Source organism: Bos mutus, chromosome 5 (assembly GCF_027580195.1).
Source record: "Bos mutus isolate GX-2022 chromosome 5, NWIPB_WYAK_1.1, whole genome shotgun sequence".
NCBI lineage: Eukaryota > Metazoa > Chordata > Mammalia > Artiodactyla > Bovidae > Bos > Bos mutus.
The window spans coordinates 101,021,080-101,038,381 of NC_091621.1; the positions used below are offsets into that span (position 1 = coordinate 101,021,080).

General features: G+C 61.7%; 1 protein-coding gene across 6 annotated transcripts in view; it reads left to right on the forward strand.

Moving 5' to 3' along the window:
• The window catches only part of BRD1 (bromodomain containing 1), a 35,547-nt gene extending 21,147 nt beyond the window's left edge, over positions 1-14,400 (forward strand). Inside the window, exons 7-13 of one of the 6 annotated variants that reach the window (XM_070371421.1) lie at positions 733-993; positions 5,638-6,117; positions 10,786-10,921; positions 11,265-11,392; positions 11,610-11,719; positions 12,360-12,514; positions 12,998-14,400. In XM_070371421.1, coding sequence (XP_070227522.1) covers positions 733-993; positions 5,638-6,117; positions 10,786-10,921; positions 11,265-11,392; positions 11,610-11,719; positions 12,360-12,514; positions 12,998-13,181 — 1,454 coding nt within the window. In that variant the 3' untranslated portion in view covers positions 13,182-14,400. The other 5 variants (XM_070371422.1, XR_011464300.1, XM_070371423.1 and 2 more) reach the window with 5 other exon arrangements.
• The last annotated feature ends 2,902 nt before the right edge of the window (positions 14,401-17,302 follow it).

Here is a 17,302-nt window from a genome sequence, read left to right on the forward strand (position 1 = left end):
CGCACTTGTGTCCCCTCTGCGTTTGGGCGGCCCCAGGCCCCTCCCCATGGTGTCCTCTGCCCGAGGGCAGGCCAGATGCTACAAGGCTTTCGGATGAGATAGGATTTCTTGCTGTGAGCCTTCCCATCTGTGGCGTCCTGTTAGGACGCGCTGTTATTCGATTCCCTGCACTGGCTTCTTGCTCTTCTCGTAATGAGGTGGGCGCTTTAGGGAGAGGTTTGCCGGTGGAGCAAGGGCGTCTCCTTGACTGATGGCCGCGCTGCCATGCTTTTTGTTCCAGGTCTGTCTGCAGGGGGTTCTGTAGACTCCTTTAGTTTCTTAGCCGCCTCTCACTGACTCAGGGTAGTCACTTTATACGTTTTGGTGTTTGGCTGAAATTGAGAATTCGTTAAGGATTTTTCTTATAAATATGCCCCAAACACAGGATTACCTGTGAACTTTGCAGCCCAGTTAAAAAAAGCCACATAGCCACCTGGGACTGTGACTTGGGCTCAGACGCACTGGCCCCGAGCTGGCACCCCTGGCTGGTCTGGACCTCTTTCCGGCCCTTCTTTGCCTGGGCACCTGGTCTCAGTGGGAGAGCTCAGCGTCCCTGGGCGCGGCCCCGGCCCCCGTGTCTGCCAGTGGCACCCAGCCAGCAGGCGCCATGCGAGGCGGGCCCTGGGGCCCCTGGTGAGGGTCTCAGGTGGGCGGCGCCCATGTGGCGGCTGATGGCTGTGTCTCTGCTTCCAGTGGACAGGTTGCTGAACCCGGCCAACAGGGCCCACATGGTCCTGGAGGAGCAGCTGAGGGAGCTGCTGGACATGCTGGACCTCACGTGCGCCATGAAGTCCAGCGGGTCGCGGAGCAAGCGGGCCAAGCTGCTGAAGAAGGAGATTGCTGTCCTGCGGAGCAAGCTGAGCCAGCAGCACAGCCAGCCCCCAGCCGTGGAGTCAGGTACTGCAGGCTCGGAAGAGGACGGTGCTCCGCGGGGGCAGGAGGCCGCGGAGGAAGGTAAGCGCTCGGAGACGCTCCGGGCTGAGGCCGGGGTCTTGTCCTGTCTGCGCCGCGTTTGGCCACTTAAAAACGTTGGGGTGAAATGAGATTTGTTCTCGAGCGCGGTTCAGGTTGTCCACAGCCTTGCAGGGCGGTTGGAGGGTGAAGGGTCGGTGTGCCGGCAGGCACGGCCGTGTGCTGGGGCGGGAACGTGGAGCAGAGTCTCCCAGCAGGTGCCCGGTAACCCGGCAAGGCTGCTCGGGGGGAGGACTGTCTCAGCCCCCCTCCCAGGGCGTGTAAGGTAGCAGGGCCCTCCAGTGGCCCCATGCCCCTGTGGGTGGGACGCGTGCCGTGGGGGCCCCTCCCCGGGGACAGCCCCGGGCTTAGCCTGGGCTCCTGGAGGTGCCCTTCAGGTGCCCTTCGGGCGGGCCTTCTCGCTTCACTTGGGACTTGGGCGTTTCAGGCAGCAGCACAGGCCGTGGGGTCAGGCTCCCTCCCTGCACGGCTCTTAGCAGCTGTGTGTGGTCTTTCTGAATTTTTACCACTTTGTCCAAATAAGAACAACAAAGCGGTTCATGAAAGGACGTCGAAAGCCGTCCTGCTGCTCACCCTTTGAACAGGGCCGTGGCCTCTGCGGGTGTGTGCTGGCCTGCGGCCCTGCCGTATTCTGCGGTGATGCCATGACTCTGTGGTGCCTGTGGGCGGGTGGGCTGCTCTGGTCCAGTGGTGTCCTGGGGTCCAGCTGCCTGAGGAGCAGCGGGTAGGACCTGGATCCCTAAGCTTTCTCTGTTGGGAGAAGGTGGCTGTGTGGTGGGGCGGGGCCCCTCGTGGTGCCCTCTGCCTGGGGGGCCGTGTGCCAGCTGCAGGCTCTGGAGTGTCCCTGCTCGGGGGCGGGACTCACGTTTGGACGGTAGAGTCCAGGGCCTCCCTACCATCAGCACACTGGCCCTGCCTGTGGGTTTGGTTCCTAGCAGCCCTTCTCCCGGGGGCCTTTGGCAGCCGGGTCTCTCTGGGCTCCTCGGCTGTGCTCCCCTGTGCCCTCGGGGTTCTCAGGGTGCAGGGCGGCCCCTCCTGCCAGCCACCCCTGCTGCCCCTGCTGCCCCTCAGGGTGAGGGCGTGCGTCTCCCTTCTTGGGGGAGAACGGGTCACCAGGTTGGTTTACTATCCACAGAGCAGCTTCTCTGAGCTCTCCCGCTATGCGGGTGTCCCTGCGGGCCCCTCATGCTGCTTCTGGGGCTGGGCCCACGTTAGAGGAAGCCAGCACAGTGGTCTGAGTGGGGCCGGCTGGAAGGGACGTGTGGGAGGAGCAGTGTGGTGGAGGTGGCTGGCCAGCGGCACGGGTGGGGGTGCCCCCTGTGAGGCGACAGACATCAGCGCTGGGGGTGGCTGTGAACAGTGGTCGGTGCAGACCGCGGAGACGGCCGCGTGTGAAGGACTGCAGGAACGTGCTTGGCGACACGGTCCTGGGACGGAAATCACGCAGTATCGTCCATCACACCTGAAAGGGCAGTGGTTTCTCAACGTCTTAGCTGTCATTTGATGCTCACGGGGTTTCCCCTGGAAACCCTGATGAGGAGATGTGGGGCAGGCCGGAGGGGTGGCAGCCGTGACCTTCCCATGGTCAGCGGGGAGCCTTGCAGGCAGGTCTTCAGTTTCCAGGTTGGTTTTCTTGAGCAGTGGGGGCCCAAACAGTCAGGAGGGTGTGGCCGTGGGCCTCAAGGGGGTGTCTGCCTCCCGCTGCCACACTGCGGTCTAGTCTCAGGGTGAGGCTCTGTCTTCGCGGCTCAGGACTGGGTCCTCTCCCTCCCCAGAGGGGTAGGGGCTGCGGGACCACTGCAGCTGAGGCTGGATGACGAGGTCATGCTCAAGTTGGGTGGGGGGCGCCCCGACTCGGGAGAGACGGCGGCACGGTGTCGAGTGAGGCGCCAGGCCGGGTCCCTGGTCCATGTGTAGCTTTGGTTTGGAAGCATCTCATGGGAGGTCAGTGCCCGGGGCATGGATGGTGGCGTGGGGTGCCCTGGGCAGGGCCCATGCTGATCTGTGCGTCGTGAGTTCCCTCAAGTGGGACTCCAGATGCCAGGTTTCACGCTGGCGCGTCCTGAGGCTCTGCGTTCGTTTATGCCGCGAACACGTCATTTATTCCAGATGTTCCCGGAATGTTTCTCCCGAGCAGCTGAGTGGTGTGTTAGCAACCAGTGACCGTGGGGATGGTTAGTCTAGTGTGTCGACCCCGAGGGCAGGCCCCAGAGCCAGTGACCGCAGGGAAGTCGGTCTTGTGTGTGGTCCCTGAGGGCAGACCCCCGAGCCAGTGACCGCGGGGAAGTTGTCTAGTGTGTGGTCCCCGAGGGCAGGCTCCAGAGCCAGGGACCGCAGGGAAGTCAGTCTAGTGTGTCGACCCCAAGGGCTGGCCCCAGAGCCAGTGACCGCGGGGAGGTCGGTCTAGTGTGTCGACCCCGAGGGCTGGCCCCAGAGCCAGTGACCGCGGGGAGGTCGGTCTAGTGTGTCGACCCCGAGGGCTGGCCCCAGAGCCAGTGACCGCGGGGAGGTCGGTCTAGTGTGTCGACCCCGAGGGCAGGCCCCAGAGCCAGTGACCGCGGGGAGGTTGGTCTAGTGTGTCGACCCCGAGGGCTGGCCCCAGAGCCAGTGACTGCGGGGAGGTTGGTCTAGTGTGTCGACCCCGAGGGCAGGCCCCAGAGCCAGTGACCGCGGGGAGGTCGGTCTAGTGTGTCGACCCCGAGGGCAGGCCCCAGCGTCCCTGGCCAGCACCTGCTCTGTGGGCCGCCAGATGGCGGGCACGGTTCTGTCTGTTCCCGCCTGATGGATGAGAACACCGAGGCTTGGAGTCCGCGGCCCATGAGGGGCCCACAGCTGCTGGGGGGATGGTTTGCACTGGGTCACCTGAGCACCTTCTGCCGTGATCCCCGCCATCTGTGAGGCTGTGGACACCCGGGATACGTCTGTGAGCCGCGCTGGCAGACTCAGAGCCCTGAGCCATAGCGTCATCTTCGGGAGGAGGAGCGAGGCGCCCCTAAGACGAGCCCCCCTCGTGGCTGGTGCAGGCAGAGTGGGCACAGTGGGTGCCGCCGGGTTCAGGGCCTGTGTGCTGGGGGCAGCTGCCCTGGCAGGAGTGCCCAGGCCTGGGGTGGGGCGGCCATCGTCTTGGCCCGCTGCCGAGTGGGGGCCCTGGGAGGGGCGTCCTCCACGGAGGGAGGGGTGTCCTCCATGGAGGGCGGGGCGGCTCCAGGGCAGTGCGGGTCCCCTGCCCAGGTGGAGGCAGAGGCAGATGCCGGCAGCTCGGGTATCGGGTCAGCACGAGAGCCCCTGTGGGGCCCCAGGTTGAGGGGAGAGGAGGCCTCTCTGGGGAACGAGGGGAGCCTGCTCCCAGGGAGCGTCCAGTGCTCACTCTGCCCGCCTGCAGCTCCCCAACGGGTCATTGTCCCTCACAGCCACGGGCAGCGGGTGGGAGCTTCGTCACCAGTCACCAGCCACACGCTGTCAGCAGGACTCGAGCCCTGCCAGCTGCACACGTGTTTCCAGTTTGCACGTGTATTTGCACTGACGTTTCTAACGGCTTTGGTCAAGGAAAGGCTTTCTCTTCGTTTTCCGAGCCGTGTCACGAGCCTTCATAGGCTCGAGTGGCGTCTGAAAGCTCTGGGCGGAGCCTGACCGCTGCCACCCTCCTGGGCGCCAAGCCTGGCCGGCCCATCTCACTATCAGTGGGGAGAATTCACAAAACGTGCTCCGAGACATAAGTGAACCTTGGAAGTTGTGTAGCTTTTCACTTTCAAAATGACTTCGAGTTGAAAACTTTAACATTGTGCTGTTTCAGATAGATGTGGGGAGGTTTGCAGGCTTCGTCCACTAGAGACGACTTTGTGGCCGTGTGTGCTGCGCAGTCACTTCCTCTGTGTTGCACGTCTCGATGCCAGCCTCAGCCTCGATTGGAGGAAAACCTCAGTGGCTTATCCCAGAGGACGTGCCCAGCCCGTCCTCCAAGGACAGGTCTCTCCAGCTACCCAGGGCCCGGGGCTAATGCACTGGCTCTCAGGCGTCTTGTTTTGTAATTTCTAAAAGCCTTTCTAAAGAGGCTAAGATAGTCGTTGTCCAAAGATTATGTTTTTATCTTTCAAGTCAGATTTAAAATAACGAGCTTGGATTGTAACGTTTCTGAAGGCGGCACGGTCTGAGAGCCGATGGGGGGCTTCCCTGGCGCGTTTGCAGCCACTCACGGCTCCGTTTTTTGACATCAACTTAGAATGCCCTGGTCAGAAATCAGATTCACATGCTTGTTTCCTTCTGTTTGCTAACCTTGTGGACCAGGTCAGGACTGTGGGAATGCCCGCTTAGACCCCCTTAGTTACGTGACATATTTTTCTTCCTCAAGGTAAGTGACTGTCGATTGCAACGACTGTCATGAACTCGAATGGTGTCTTGGGCTGGCGCATGTGCGGTGGTCTCAGGAGCCTCTGACCCTGGGTGCAGGTGCCGGCCGGGCGTCAGGGGCGCGCAGTGTGGCCGTGGCTGCTTGCAGACGGTTCTGTGTGATGCCGTGTCTCCTTGACTGAATTAGTGTTTTGGTGGGCTTCACAGTTATAGTAAGTTTTATGATAGCTTTGAATAATTATCAGCTTTCAAAAATCACTTTATTTATAATTTTTTCAGGAGATAAATCTCCCCCTAAACTTGAACCATCAGATGCATTACCTCTTCCTTCAAACTCGGAGCCTAACTCAGAACCACCAACCCTCAACCCAGTAGAACTCCACCCAGAGCAGAGTAAACTGTCCAAAAGAGTCACATTTGGTAATGAGTCACATAGCACTTGCACTCAGAGCGCGCTGCTAAGCGGACACTCTCCAGAGCCCACCCTCGCCCGTAGTGGTGCTGCGCCGGGGGCGGAGCCATCGAGCGATGTAAACAGACGCACTTCTGTTCTCTTCTGCAAATCGAAAAGTGTAAGCCCCCCAAAGTCTGCCAAGAACACTGAAACCCAGCCAACTTCTCCTCAGCTAGGGACCAAAACCTTTTTGTCTGTAGTCCTTCCGAGGTTGGAGACTCTTCTGCAGCCAAGAAAAAGGTCGCGGAGCACCTGCGGCGACTCTGAGGTGGAGGAGGGGTCCCCGGGAAAGCGCCTGGACACAGGTAAATAGCGCCACCCGTGCGCCCCCAGTCCCGGGCGGAGTCGGGTGGGGGCGCCTCCAGGGCCGGCGTTTGCCCTCTGCGTCCACGGGAGGAGACAGACGCTGTTTCTTGTGGAGAAGCACCCAGTCGCAGGCCTGGCGTGGCAGCGCCTCAGGGTGGCCGAGGGCTGGGGTCGGCCTGGCCTGGGGGTCCTGCTGGTCCCTTCCGGGGAGTCTGGGCCCGGGAGGCTCCCGACTGGCGGGCGCGTGGGTGCCGGGCGGCGGGCCCCTCTTCGGAAGCCTGCGGGCCCGGGTGGATGCGGCGTGCCGTCCGCCTGCACTCTGTCCTGTGTGGCTTGGTTGGGTCACGTGCACTGAGCTGTCTGCTGCTAAGGTAGTGCGAATGTGCTTCTGGTTTATCACGAAGCTCTCATGGCTGAGGTCTGTCTGGTGAACTCCCGTCCGCGTGCCTGCGCTCCTCAGGAGCCCCCGGGCTGTGTTTACACCGGGCACCTTCGCGCCCCTGTGCTCAGCCTGCGCTGAACCCCAGCCCTCCCGGCGGAGGCACGGGGTTTCCGTGTGGGTGAACTAGCGGTGGGTCACCCTCGCGTCCGCTCCACCGTGGCTGTGCTGCGGGTGTCTATGGAGATGTGCTGGCTGCGGACCAGAGCCGTGGCGTGAGCTGTCGGTGCGTCGGTCACAGCCACGCAGAGAAGTGCGTCCTCCCCTCTGCTGCTTGGATTTGAGCCGCAGCGCAGGTTCGCGGGGTGGGTGGGTGCCCAGCTTTCACGGAGGTGTGTCTCCTGCGCCTTGATGGATAGACCGGTCTTCTTGTCGCCAGAGTAAACTTGTGCCCATTAATTAGTTCTATTAGATAATACACTTTCCAGTAAGCACAGTGCTTTGTTTTGATGAGCTGATAGCAAGTGGGTAACTGTTGGTGCGTTGTTGGGGCTCTGAGCTCTGGGCTGCGTTAGTGCCCAGGACCCAGGTTCAGATGGGTCCCTTCGTGGCGGGGCCTTTCTCAGCTAGGCTTAGTGGGAGGCGCTCTGCTGGGTTTTCTGTTGCTAGGATTCTCCTAGCAGGCCCCCTGCTGCCGGGAGGCGAGTCGGACACCGCCCTGTGGGTCTCCGGCTGCTGGACTTTTGGGGCCTCTGGGCTCCCTCCCAAGATGTCTCTGTGGAAACCACGTCACTTCTTTGCTGCCACCCCTGAGCCAAGGACGCTGCAGGTTCTCGGGTGGTGGCAGCTCTGGAAGGCGGTTCTGGAGGCCTTGCAAGTGGGCTGGGTGTATTGGAGGTGCCGGCCCTGCGGCCCGGCTCAGGCAGAGCTCTTTCTTCCTCTCCAGACAGCGGTGTCTTCCGTCTTCCACGCGCGGTTTGTCCTGAGGGTTTGCTTGGCACCAACTGGCCTGGTCCCCGGTCCTGGTGTGGCCTCACCCGGGCGTCTGGCGGGGCTCCGTGGCTCCAAGCCACAGACTTTGCAGTCTCAGGATATGGGCATTCGCAGCCTTGCAGTTTTCCCAGAGAGCCGTTTTGTGCCTCGTAGGAAGTCCTCGGCGTCCACTGCACACGGCAAGGCCGCCTCCTTCCGGACACGCGGGCCTCTCGCTGCAGGTGCCCCGGGGGTCATCGCGTTGGCTGTTGGTCCCAGAGCCACGTCTCCGGGGCCCTTGCTGTCTGACTGCTTCCTCTGTGCCCGCCGACTCTTGGCCCAGGCTGGGCTCCGAGCTGTCAACCCCTCCTGTCGCGACACCTGCCACGTGGCTCCTGGCATGCGCGCTGCTCAGGGAGCGTCTGGCCTTCAGTCAGACTAAACGGCTGTTTCGCTGTTTTCCAGGTCCTCGTTTTAGCTACTAACATGCGGGCTAACTCACTCTTTGGACCCTAACTGTTCTCTCTCGCTCACCTTGGACGGGAGAAGCGGAAGGACCCCTCATCCTTGCGTGTCACCCGGTCCTTGTGGATGGCATTGGAAGCGCCGCACAAAGCCCACACACAGCACCTGGAGGAGCCAGGCCGCCTACCCCGCCCGCCCCGTCAGGCGTCCGGCCGCCCGCAGGCGCTCAAGCTGGCTGGGACGTCGCCTGGCCTCCCTGCGCCGGGGTGGCCGTGCAGAGCGAAGCCTTGGGCTGAGGCGCCCTCAGAGCCGCTGCCTCCACAGGCGACTGATGTGGACAGACCTGGCCTGCGCTCGGCCGGCACCGGACTGGCTCTAGAGGACCTGGGGTGGAGCTGGGGCCGGCGCAGAAAGGACCGCGCTGCCCAGCCGCGTGGCGTCAGCGCCTCCGCCCTCGCTGTCTGCTGTTGGTGCTGGCCCCCTGGCGTCTGCCGCCCCCTGCTTCTCCGGTGCCTTGGTCGCCCCCCGGGTCTCTGGGATGCACGGCTCTGTCTCTGTCACCACGCCAAATGCCTGCTGCCGGGAGCGGACGTCCTGTCCCCTGGCGTGGGCATCCGCTGACGGGGGACCTGCTGGCCTTCCTGCTGCTGCGTCTTCTTGGAGCTGGTCTGGGCACGAGCAGGGAGTCGGGATCCTACTTGCTGTGCATCTGTGTTTTCATTGAAAGGTGGAGAAACACCCCCAAATGCAGCTCCATCGCAACACTGAAAATAAAAGCTTGTAACCAAAACAGAGGCTGGCTGCGGCCCCTGCTGCCCCGCGCGTGCCCGGCGGGCTGTGGCGTGTGGGCCTGGCGCCCAGCGCACCTGTGGGAGCCTCTAGGGGCCTCCTGTCCCTGTGGTGTGAGGGTTCAGGATGCTTGCTGTGGCCCCGCCGACCGGCGTCTTGACTTGGGCCAGGGCTCCCCACTCGGCGTGTCAGTCTCTGGGATGGAGAAGGGGGTTTGAGATCCTGGGTGCCTCTGTCATCTGAGGCTTTGGCTCTGATTCCCAGGGAACCTGGGGGCTTTGGCCTGTCCCCAAAGCCACTTTTGACTGGGCCCTGACCTGACTCCTGGTGTTTCAAAGGGACCCTGTGCGAGCTCCTGCCCAGTGTCACTTCAGGCCCCGCGAGGTCTCTGGGCGGCGTGGGGCAGCTGGCAGAGCCTGGCCCTGCTCCAGCCCCGGGCCTCATGCCCTTGGGCTTGTCTGCCGCTCAGCGGGTAGCGTGTGGAAGACTGCTTGACTCGCTCGTCACCCTGGGTGGGTGTGTCCCCTGAGTCCTGGGGAGGCGCGTGTCCTCGTGTCCCCAGCTGCCCCCGGGCCCTCTCTCCCTGGTGTCGCTCGTCACCAAGTGTGTGCATGGGCAGGGCTCTCGGCGCCGTCTCCCCGGGATGTGCTCAGGGTCCTGGGGCTGGCCCGTCTCCCCCTTTTCCCGCCCTCTGTCGGCCTTGGGAGGGCGGCTCCCGCCTCCCGCCGTGTGCTGGGGCCGCAGACGGCAGGCCCCGTTGACCCCTCACCGAGCCCTTCCCAGGCGCCGGGTGCCTGTGGGGGTGAGGCTGCCCGTCACCCTCTCGGGGTCCTCCTCTCCGCCAGGAAAGGCAGCTGAGCGGCTTGGAGGGCGGGGGGAGGCGGCCCCCAGCTCTGGTTCCGTGGCTGAGCACCCTTGGCCCTGCTGTCCCTGAGGGCGTGTCTGGGCCTGGCCCCGCGTTGGTCTGTCTGGGGGCCTCCTGGGGGTGTGGGTGGGGTCTCAGAGCCCCCGTTGCAGGGCTTTTGCCCGGGGACCTGGCCCCTGGGCTGAGACGAGACGCGTGCTTTCTCTGGGTGGTTTGGTCCAGGTTCCAAAAATGAGTGTAACACCCCTGACTACCTGTGGCTGCTACTTATAAGTAAATAAGACTTGGTAGGAGAGAGAGAGTGCCAGGCTTGGGGTGCGTCCGGCAGAGCCGCAGCCTCCTGACCGGCTCACTGTGGGCGGGCAGCAGAAAGCGCGCTGTCTTCCTGCATCTTTGAGGCTGTCTGGTAAAGGGTCTCCATGTCTCCTTTTATTTACAGAGAAGTATGTACAGCAGATGAGAAAACCAGTAATCAGCCAGTTCCTTCAAAACATTTTTAAAGCAATAGATTTTTAGATTTTTAAAGCATGAGGAATGGGATTCTTTTGGGGGAAAAGGCACCTCCCCCCTGCAGCCGTCGCCCAGAGGGGCCGGGCCGGGCCGGGCCGGGCGTCGCTGGACACGCCTCGGGCTCCTGGCACCTCGTGACCCGGCGGGTGGGGCGCTTGGTCTCCTCCCTGCCTCCTGCTGGCGTGGACTTCTGGGGCAGGACCTGAGGTTGGCTCTGAGGTCCTCCTCGACCTGCGGCCTGATGCCGTGGGCCTGTGGGCCGCTTGCTCTTCGGGCCTCCTGGCCTCCTGTGTGCTGTGGCAGGCTCGGTGTGAGTGGCTTCCAGACACAAGGGTCGCACGCGGACCAGACGCTTGTGTTGGGTCTCAGGCTCTGGAGGGCTGGGGACCCTGCTCGTGCTTTGTCTTGGAAGAAGGTGTTCCTTCGCTGGGGACGTGCAGATCCCCTGGAAGCCTACCCAACCCCCACCCCGCAGGCTCAGGGCCTCGGTCAGTGGGACGGGAGCGTCCAGGAAGGAGTAGCCGGTGTCTCTTTGCCTTCGTGGGATCTGTGTTTCCACTCAGTTCCCCCCTTCCTTGCGTCTCCTTGTACTGGGCACGTGGGTGTGGGTTGCAGGGTGCGTTTGTCTGTGTTGTCCCGATTTAGAGAGCTGGCGAGCTCAGGGCTGCACGCACACTTGTTTTTCAGGTCTCACCAATGGCTTTGGGGCCGCGCGGGGCGAGCAGGAGCTGGGCGGCGCCCCGGGGAGGACCGCCGCGCCACGCCGCCGCTGCGCCTCCGAGTCCAGCATCTCCTCCAGCAGCAGCCCGCTCTGCGACGCCAGGTGGGCCCCGGGTGTGCCTGCTCCCCGCTGCCCGCTCTGTGGAGCTCACAGTGGGGAAGGCACCGTGTGAGAGCTGAGCACAGCTTGCGGACGAACAGGCCGTGTCCATACGGGCTTCCCAGCCTGGTTTGTCGCGGCGATGGCTGGGAGCCCCTGGCGTCCTGTGGTTAGGACCTGGCACTCTCATTGCCTGGCCCAGGCTGGTCCTTGGTTGGGAAACTGAGATCCCACGTGGTGGAGCCAAAAAAAAGTGGCTGTAGCCCACACCGCCTCCCCTGAACAACCCCCACGCCGGGCACCCGTGCGCTCTGGGTGCTGACAGTCTGTCCGCTTCCCCCTGAAGCTTCAGCGCACCGAAGTGCGGCCGCGGCAAGCCGGCCCTGGTCCGCAGGCACACGCTGGAGGGCCGCAGCGAGCTGATATCCTGCATCGAGAACGGAAACTATGCCAAGGCAGCACGCATTGCTGCTGGTGAGTGTGTGCCCACCAGCCCTGCGCGCAGCGGGAGGTGCCGGAACCCCGAGGCCCGGGGCTGCGGAGCGGGGCGGGGCGCAGCTGCAGAGGACTCCGACACCACGCCGGGCCACCCAAGTCCCCCGGTCCTGGTGTCCAGGTGATCTTAGGTGCGCGGCCCAGCGGGTCCTGAGGGCCCTGCCGTGACTCCCCTCTCCCCCACTCTTCTCCCCAGAGGTCGGGCAGAACAGCATGTGGATATCCACCGACGCGGCCGCCTCCGTCCTCGAGCCCCTGAAGGTCGTGTGGGCCAAGTGCAGTGGCTACCCCTCGTACCCGGCCCTGGTGAGTGCGGTGGGCGGGTCAGGGTGTGCAGGCACCCAGCCTTGGGGCCGCGTCCCCCGCTCCTGGGCCTGGGGCCACCCCAGCAGCGCTTGGACAGGTGTCCTGGGAGACCCCACGTGGAGTCGGGGTCTCAGGGTGTTGGGCAGTCAGGGTATCAGGGAGTTGGGGTGTGGGGGTCTCAGTTGGGGACTCGGAGTCAGGGCCTCAGGGTGTTGGGGAGTCGGGGTGTGGGGTTCTCAGAGTTGGAGTCTTGGAGTCGGGGTCTCAGGGAGTGGGGGTGTCGGGGTGTGGGCATCTCAGAGTTGGGGTCTCAGGGTGTTGGGGAGTCAGGGTGTCAGGGTCGGGGTGTGGGGGTCTCAGGGTCGGGGTCTCAGGGTGTCGGGGTATCAGGGTCTTGGGGTCAGGGTGTGGGGGGTTGGGGTCAGGGTCTTACGGTGTTGGGGAGTCAGGGTGTCGGGGTCGGGGTCTCAGGGTGTTGGGGAGTTGGGGTGTTGGGGTCGGGGTGTGGGGGTCTCGGGGTCAGGGTCTCACGGTGTCGGGGTGTCAGGGTCTCGGGGTCGGGTGTGCCTGGCGTCCCTTCCCGCCCACCGCTCTCTGGCCGCGCAGCCTGTGCCGTGACCTCGCGCCCCCCTCTGTGCAGATCATTGATCCTAAGATGCCGCGCGTGCCTGGCCACCACAACGGGGTGACCATCCCCGCCCCGCCGCTGGACGTGCTGAAGGTCGGCGAGCACATGCAGACCAAGGCCGACGAGAAGCTCTTCCTCGTGCTCTTCTTCGACAACAAGAGGAGCTGGTGAGCGCGGCCCCGCTGAGCGCAAGCGGGCGCTCAGCCTCCCCCGTGGCGGGCGGGGATGCGGGCGCTGGGCCCCCGGGTCCACGTGCACCCTGCGGGCCCCACTCAGGCTCCCGGACCCCTGTCTCTGCAAGGGCTGCTCCTGCCGTGGCTGCACGGCCTTCTCCTCTGCAGCCCCCGCCCCGAGGCCCGTGTGAGGCCGACCACCCTGTGCGGGGCCTGCGGTGCCCCAGGTCAGTGGGGGGCGTCTTGCTGACCCTGCCTCCCCCAGCCGGCCGCCCTGCTGAGTTCCACTGGGCAGCCCTGCCCTCCGCCGGCTGGGGAGCGGTGTGCCTGGAGGTCAGGCGGGGGCGGTGGGAGTGCCCGCAGGGCCCGCGCTCTGGGGTTCCGAGGCGCTGCCTGGGGTGTGGAGGCCGGGCGTGTGCGGGGTCGCCATGGGCAGGCGGTGCGCTCGGGCCTCACATTCTGTTTTCTTCCTCAAAGGCAGTGGCTTCCGAAGTCCAAGATGGTCCCTCTGGGCATCGACGAGACGATAGACAAGCTGAAGATGATGGAGGGCAGGAACTCGAGCATCCGTAAGGCCGTGAGGGTCGCCTTCGACCGCGCCATGAGCCACCTGAGCCGCGTGCACGGGGAGCCGGCCAGCGACCTCAGCGACATAGACTGAGGGGCGGCCGCCCAGTGTGCAGAGCTGTACATGCTGTACATTGTTCACCACTTAACTTATTCTGAGTTTTAGGTATAGTTGAGTTCTTTCTCCCAGGGAGGGGGAGGTTTTCTTTCCTGGTTTTCTAGGACCCATCCCCATCTGGCGCCGTGACGGCGTGGGCGCGTCCCAGGGCGCCGCTCCGTGCCCCTCACAGGGCACCGGCCGGATGCTGCTGGCGCCATTTCTTCCATCTGTAGCGCTCTCTCTCTCTCTTTTTTTTTTAAAGACTTTTGAATGTTTAATAATTTTGTAAATCATACTCTTTACACAGAGTACCACTATTTAATAGACGGGATGTACATTTACAATGACAAATGTGTATTTTAAGAAAGAAAATGACATTATTTTGAATGGTACTTTGTGGAAAGAGGTGGAGAATAAATTTATGCCGCGTGCATCACTCGCAAATCACCAAAAACACTCCGCCGCCTCCGTGAGGGCCGGGGCGGGCCTCCTGGGCCTCCCCTGCAGCCTTGCCCGCCTGCCAGCCTCCCACGGTGTGCCTCCCAGCGGGTTATTTATTGTAGAAAGTGTATTCATTTGCTTTATAATGAAAAATAAATTTGCAGAAGTATATTGATATGCATTTTTATACAGGCACATAAAAATTCAACTTGCTTTGGGAGCAGGATGTTGGTTGTTGTATAAATGACTCTGGCTGTGTGTGCTTTGATTTTGTAACTTGTAATCTTTTGTTTACAATGAGGGGCTTTCTGTAACTCGTTTTAATTTAGAACACTTTGGTAGCAATAGAAACTTTGGATACATTTTTGTATGGTACATGTGATGTATATAGAATTAGTACTTTATTTTTATTTTTAAGAGGTAAAAGCATTATGTTAGGGGAAAAGGTAGGGTGGGTTTCCAAAATTGCATTTTTTATATAAAAAAAATAAAGTCAAGATTTGGACGGTGTGGCCCTTTCATTCCTGCCTCCCTAGCACGCCGAGCGGCCGGCGGCCGGGCTGGGGAGGGCACCCGGCCTGCGCCTGCCCCTGGCTCGTGCCCCGCCTTCATCTCTCGTGTTCTGGGGTGTCGTTATTTATTATTTCACCTAATCATATTTTTATTTTAAAATGGTAGCTTGAAACTTTAAATGTTTTTTTCTTTTCAGTTTCCATTGTTTGTAACATTTCCATAGAAACTTGAAAATAAACATCTTCCTTGGATAGCTCTGTCCCGTGTCTGACGGCCGCCTTCTCTCTGCCGGCATCCCGGGTCCCCGTGGACGGCCTCCTGGGGCTGCCTTGCCGTGGTGCGGCCTTGGCCGTGGTCCGGGGGGACGAGAGGGACAGAGCCCTCCTGCCCAGGGCTGTGCTCGTGGTGGGGTGGGGGCTCCTGCACCTCCGCTCTGGGGCTGCCCCGCCTCTCAGGGCCGCCCGCTTGGCCCTGCCCGAGTGCAGCCTGCCAGTCTGCCCAGGTTCTGTGGTGTAGGCACGGACGTTGGCATTGCCGCTGCTTGCTCTGCTGTGAGGTTCCACTGGGCGCGCCCAGCGTGGCAGCGGCTCCTCTAATGGAGGCAGCCCCAGGGAGCCCCCATCTCGGAAGCTCCCTCGGCCCAGGGCTGACGGCCTGGCCCCCGACCCTGGGCAGGGGCGTGGTGGGTGGGGCTGCTGGCGGACCCCTGCCTGGGCCGAGGGCACCTTGTGTCCTTAGCTTGGGTCATGCCCCAAGGGCCCTGGGGCTCCAGGATGCAGATGTTTCACGGTTGAGAGAAAGATTTGTCCAAAGTCCAGTCTCCTGGGGCCCGACTCCAGCCTGTCCCACTCTTGCTTCCAGCTCATCTGTCTTCCCCATCTCTGTTTCAGACAGGAGTACAGAGCGGGCTGCTGAGAGCTTGGAGTGGGTGTGGGGTGGTGTGTGCCCGCTGGGGGTGTTGGCCAGCGTGGGCGCACTGCTCCCTGGGTCCTCCTGCGCTTCGGTCTCTGGCCAGGGTGTAGCATCTCGTCGATAGTCTGAATTCTGTCCCTCGCAGGGTGGTTTAAAGTACGGGCACCTGTGTTTGGGGTCTCTTGGCCCTGGGTCATGCGGAGGTGTCCTGGGCCTGGTGGAGACAAGGCCTTGGGTGGGCAGTGTCGGGGCTGGTGGAGGGGAGTAGGTTTTCCCAGGGGCTGTGTGGGGAGAGGATGGGTCCTGGGGGACCAGTGGGCAGGGGGCAGTTTCTGTGTGTGAGGGTCTGCACAGATGGCTGGGGGCCCTCGGGCTGGTCTCTCAGCTTCTGCAGCCAGCCCTGTGTGCTCTCTGCTCAGGGCCCTGGCCCTACTGACTTGAGGCCACAGGGGCAGAGACTGGACACAGGTCTCCTGGTCCAGGCAGAGGAGCCTGTGCCCCCGCCGAGTGTGGCCCTGGTGTCCAGCTCCCAGCCTGTCCTGGGGCATTCTGTGTTGAAGGCAGTGTAGACAGTGCTTGTTAATGGGGCTGGGGCTCCCGACCTGTCCCCTCACACAGGGCCCCCCAGTGGTGCGGCTCCCCTAGTCCTGTGGGCGGCCCTGAGCAGGGCAGGGATCCTTGCGTCTCCCTGCATGCCCTCTGTGGGGCCCTCCGTCCCAGATGTGTCTTCCTGGCCCCCTCCAGGCCTGCTCTGTGGGTATGGGGACTCCCCACTCCTGGACCAGGTACATCTGGCTTCATGGGGGAGGAGGGATCAGCGGTCCCCCAAATCCTTCCCCACAAACCAGGGGCTGACTCCAGGCTGGGGAGACTGTTCACACCCCCCTCACCCCGAGAACTTGTGGGGTCAGGTCTTGCCACCCTCACTCAGACCCCAGCCCCTCCTGGGACCCCCCCAGGGAACACCATCCATGGGCAGTTGAGGCCCCTAGCTTCATCCTTGAGCCCCAGGCTTCCAGAACCGAGTTCTGTGGGGTGGGGAGTGGCCTCTGCTATAGTGCCTGCTGCTGAGATATCAGCTGGCCTCCCCCACCGCGTTCTGCTTGTGTGTTGTAATGAAGCCTCTTGAAATAAAGGCCACACCTCCAGGCTCCTTTGCAGCTCGGTGAGGCCTGGGGACCAGATAGATGCTAAGTAACTGGGAGCACCACTGCCAGGAAGTGTCCTCCAGGTGGGAGGAGTTTCCTCTTGCTGGCTGGAATGTGGATGGGGTGGTTGGCGCCAGAGCAGCCATTCTGGGTCCTGTGGAGAGTGGCAGAACCACAAGACTGATGGAGCCTGGGTCTCTGGTGCAAGCACAGAGTTTGCCTTTTGTGAAATGCAACTCCTATTTTATGGCAAGACAGAAGTTTGTACAAAAGCGTTCTCCACCCTTTGGCCCACTCGTCCCCTGCTGTGCCTGTGCGTGGGGCATCTGCAATATGCAGCAACCACGCTTTCCCCATTGGCAGAAATACCTGCTCAGCCATGAAAACCAATACTCTCCCAGTGTCAGCAAGACAACTCCTTAGAGATAAATTCCTTCTTAATCTCCTGAGGGGCCATGATGACACTTACATCTGGGTTATGTAAACTGTCAATTACGTCATTTGATGTCCAACCCTCAAGGTTGAGGTATAAGGTCTCAAAAGCCTTGTCTCACTGTGCCTCGACGTGTAATGGGCAGGACAGTTCTCGGAGCTTACCGACACGTCCTTCCCGGGTTATAACCCTCAAATTTGGCTCAAATGAAATGTTCCATTTCTTATGTGGCTTGACTGATTAATTTTTCGTCAATACCATGAATCCTGAAGACTTTATGTGATGTGTGTTTGTGGCAAGTCACTTCAGTCCTGTCTGATTCTTTGAGACCCCATCAACTGTAGCCCACCAGGCTCCGCTGTCCATGGGATTCTCCAGGCAAGAATACTGGAATGGGTTGACATTTCCTCCTCCAGGGGATCTTCCCAACCCAGGAATCGAACCTGAGTTTCCTGTATTCTCCTCCTGCATTGCAGGCAGATTCTTTACAAGTGCCATTTGGGAAGCCCGATAGTTCACCAATAGGACAGAAAAAAACGGGCAAACAGTGGACTCGTTTCACAGAAAGGTAAGTACAATTGGCTCTACACATGTTGAAAAAAATGCTGAATTTCACGCATAGTAATAGAAACGCAAATTACAGAGGCGCCATAAAGGCCATTTTAAAC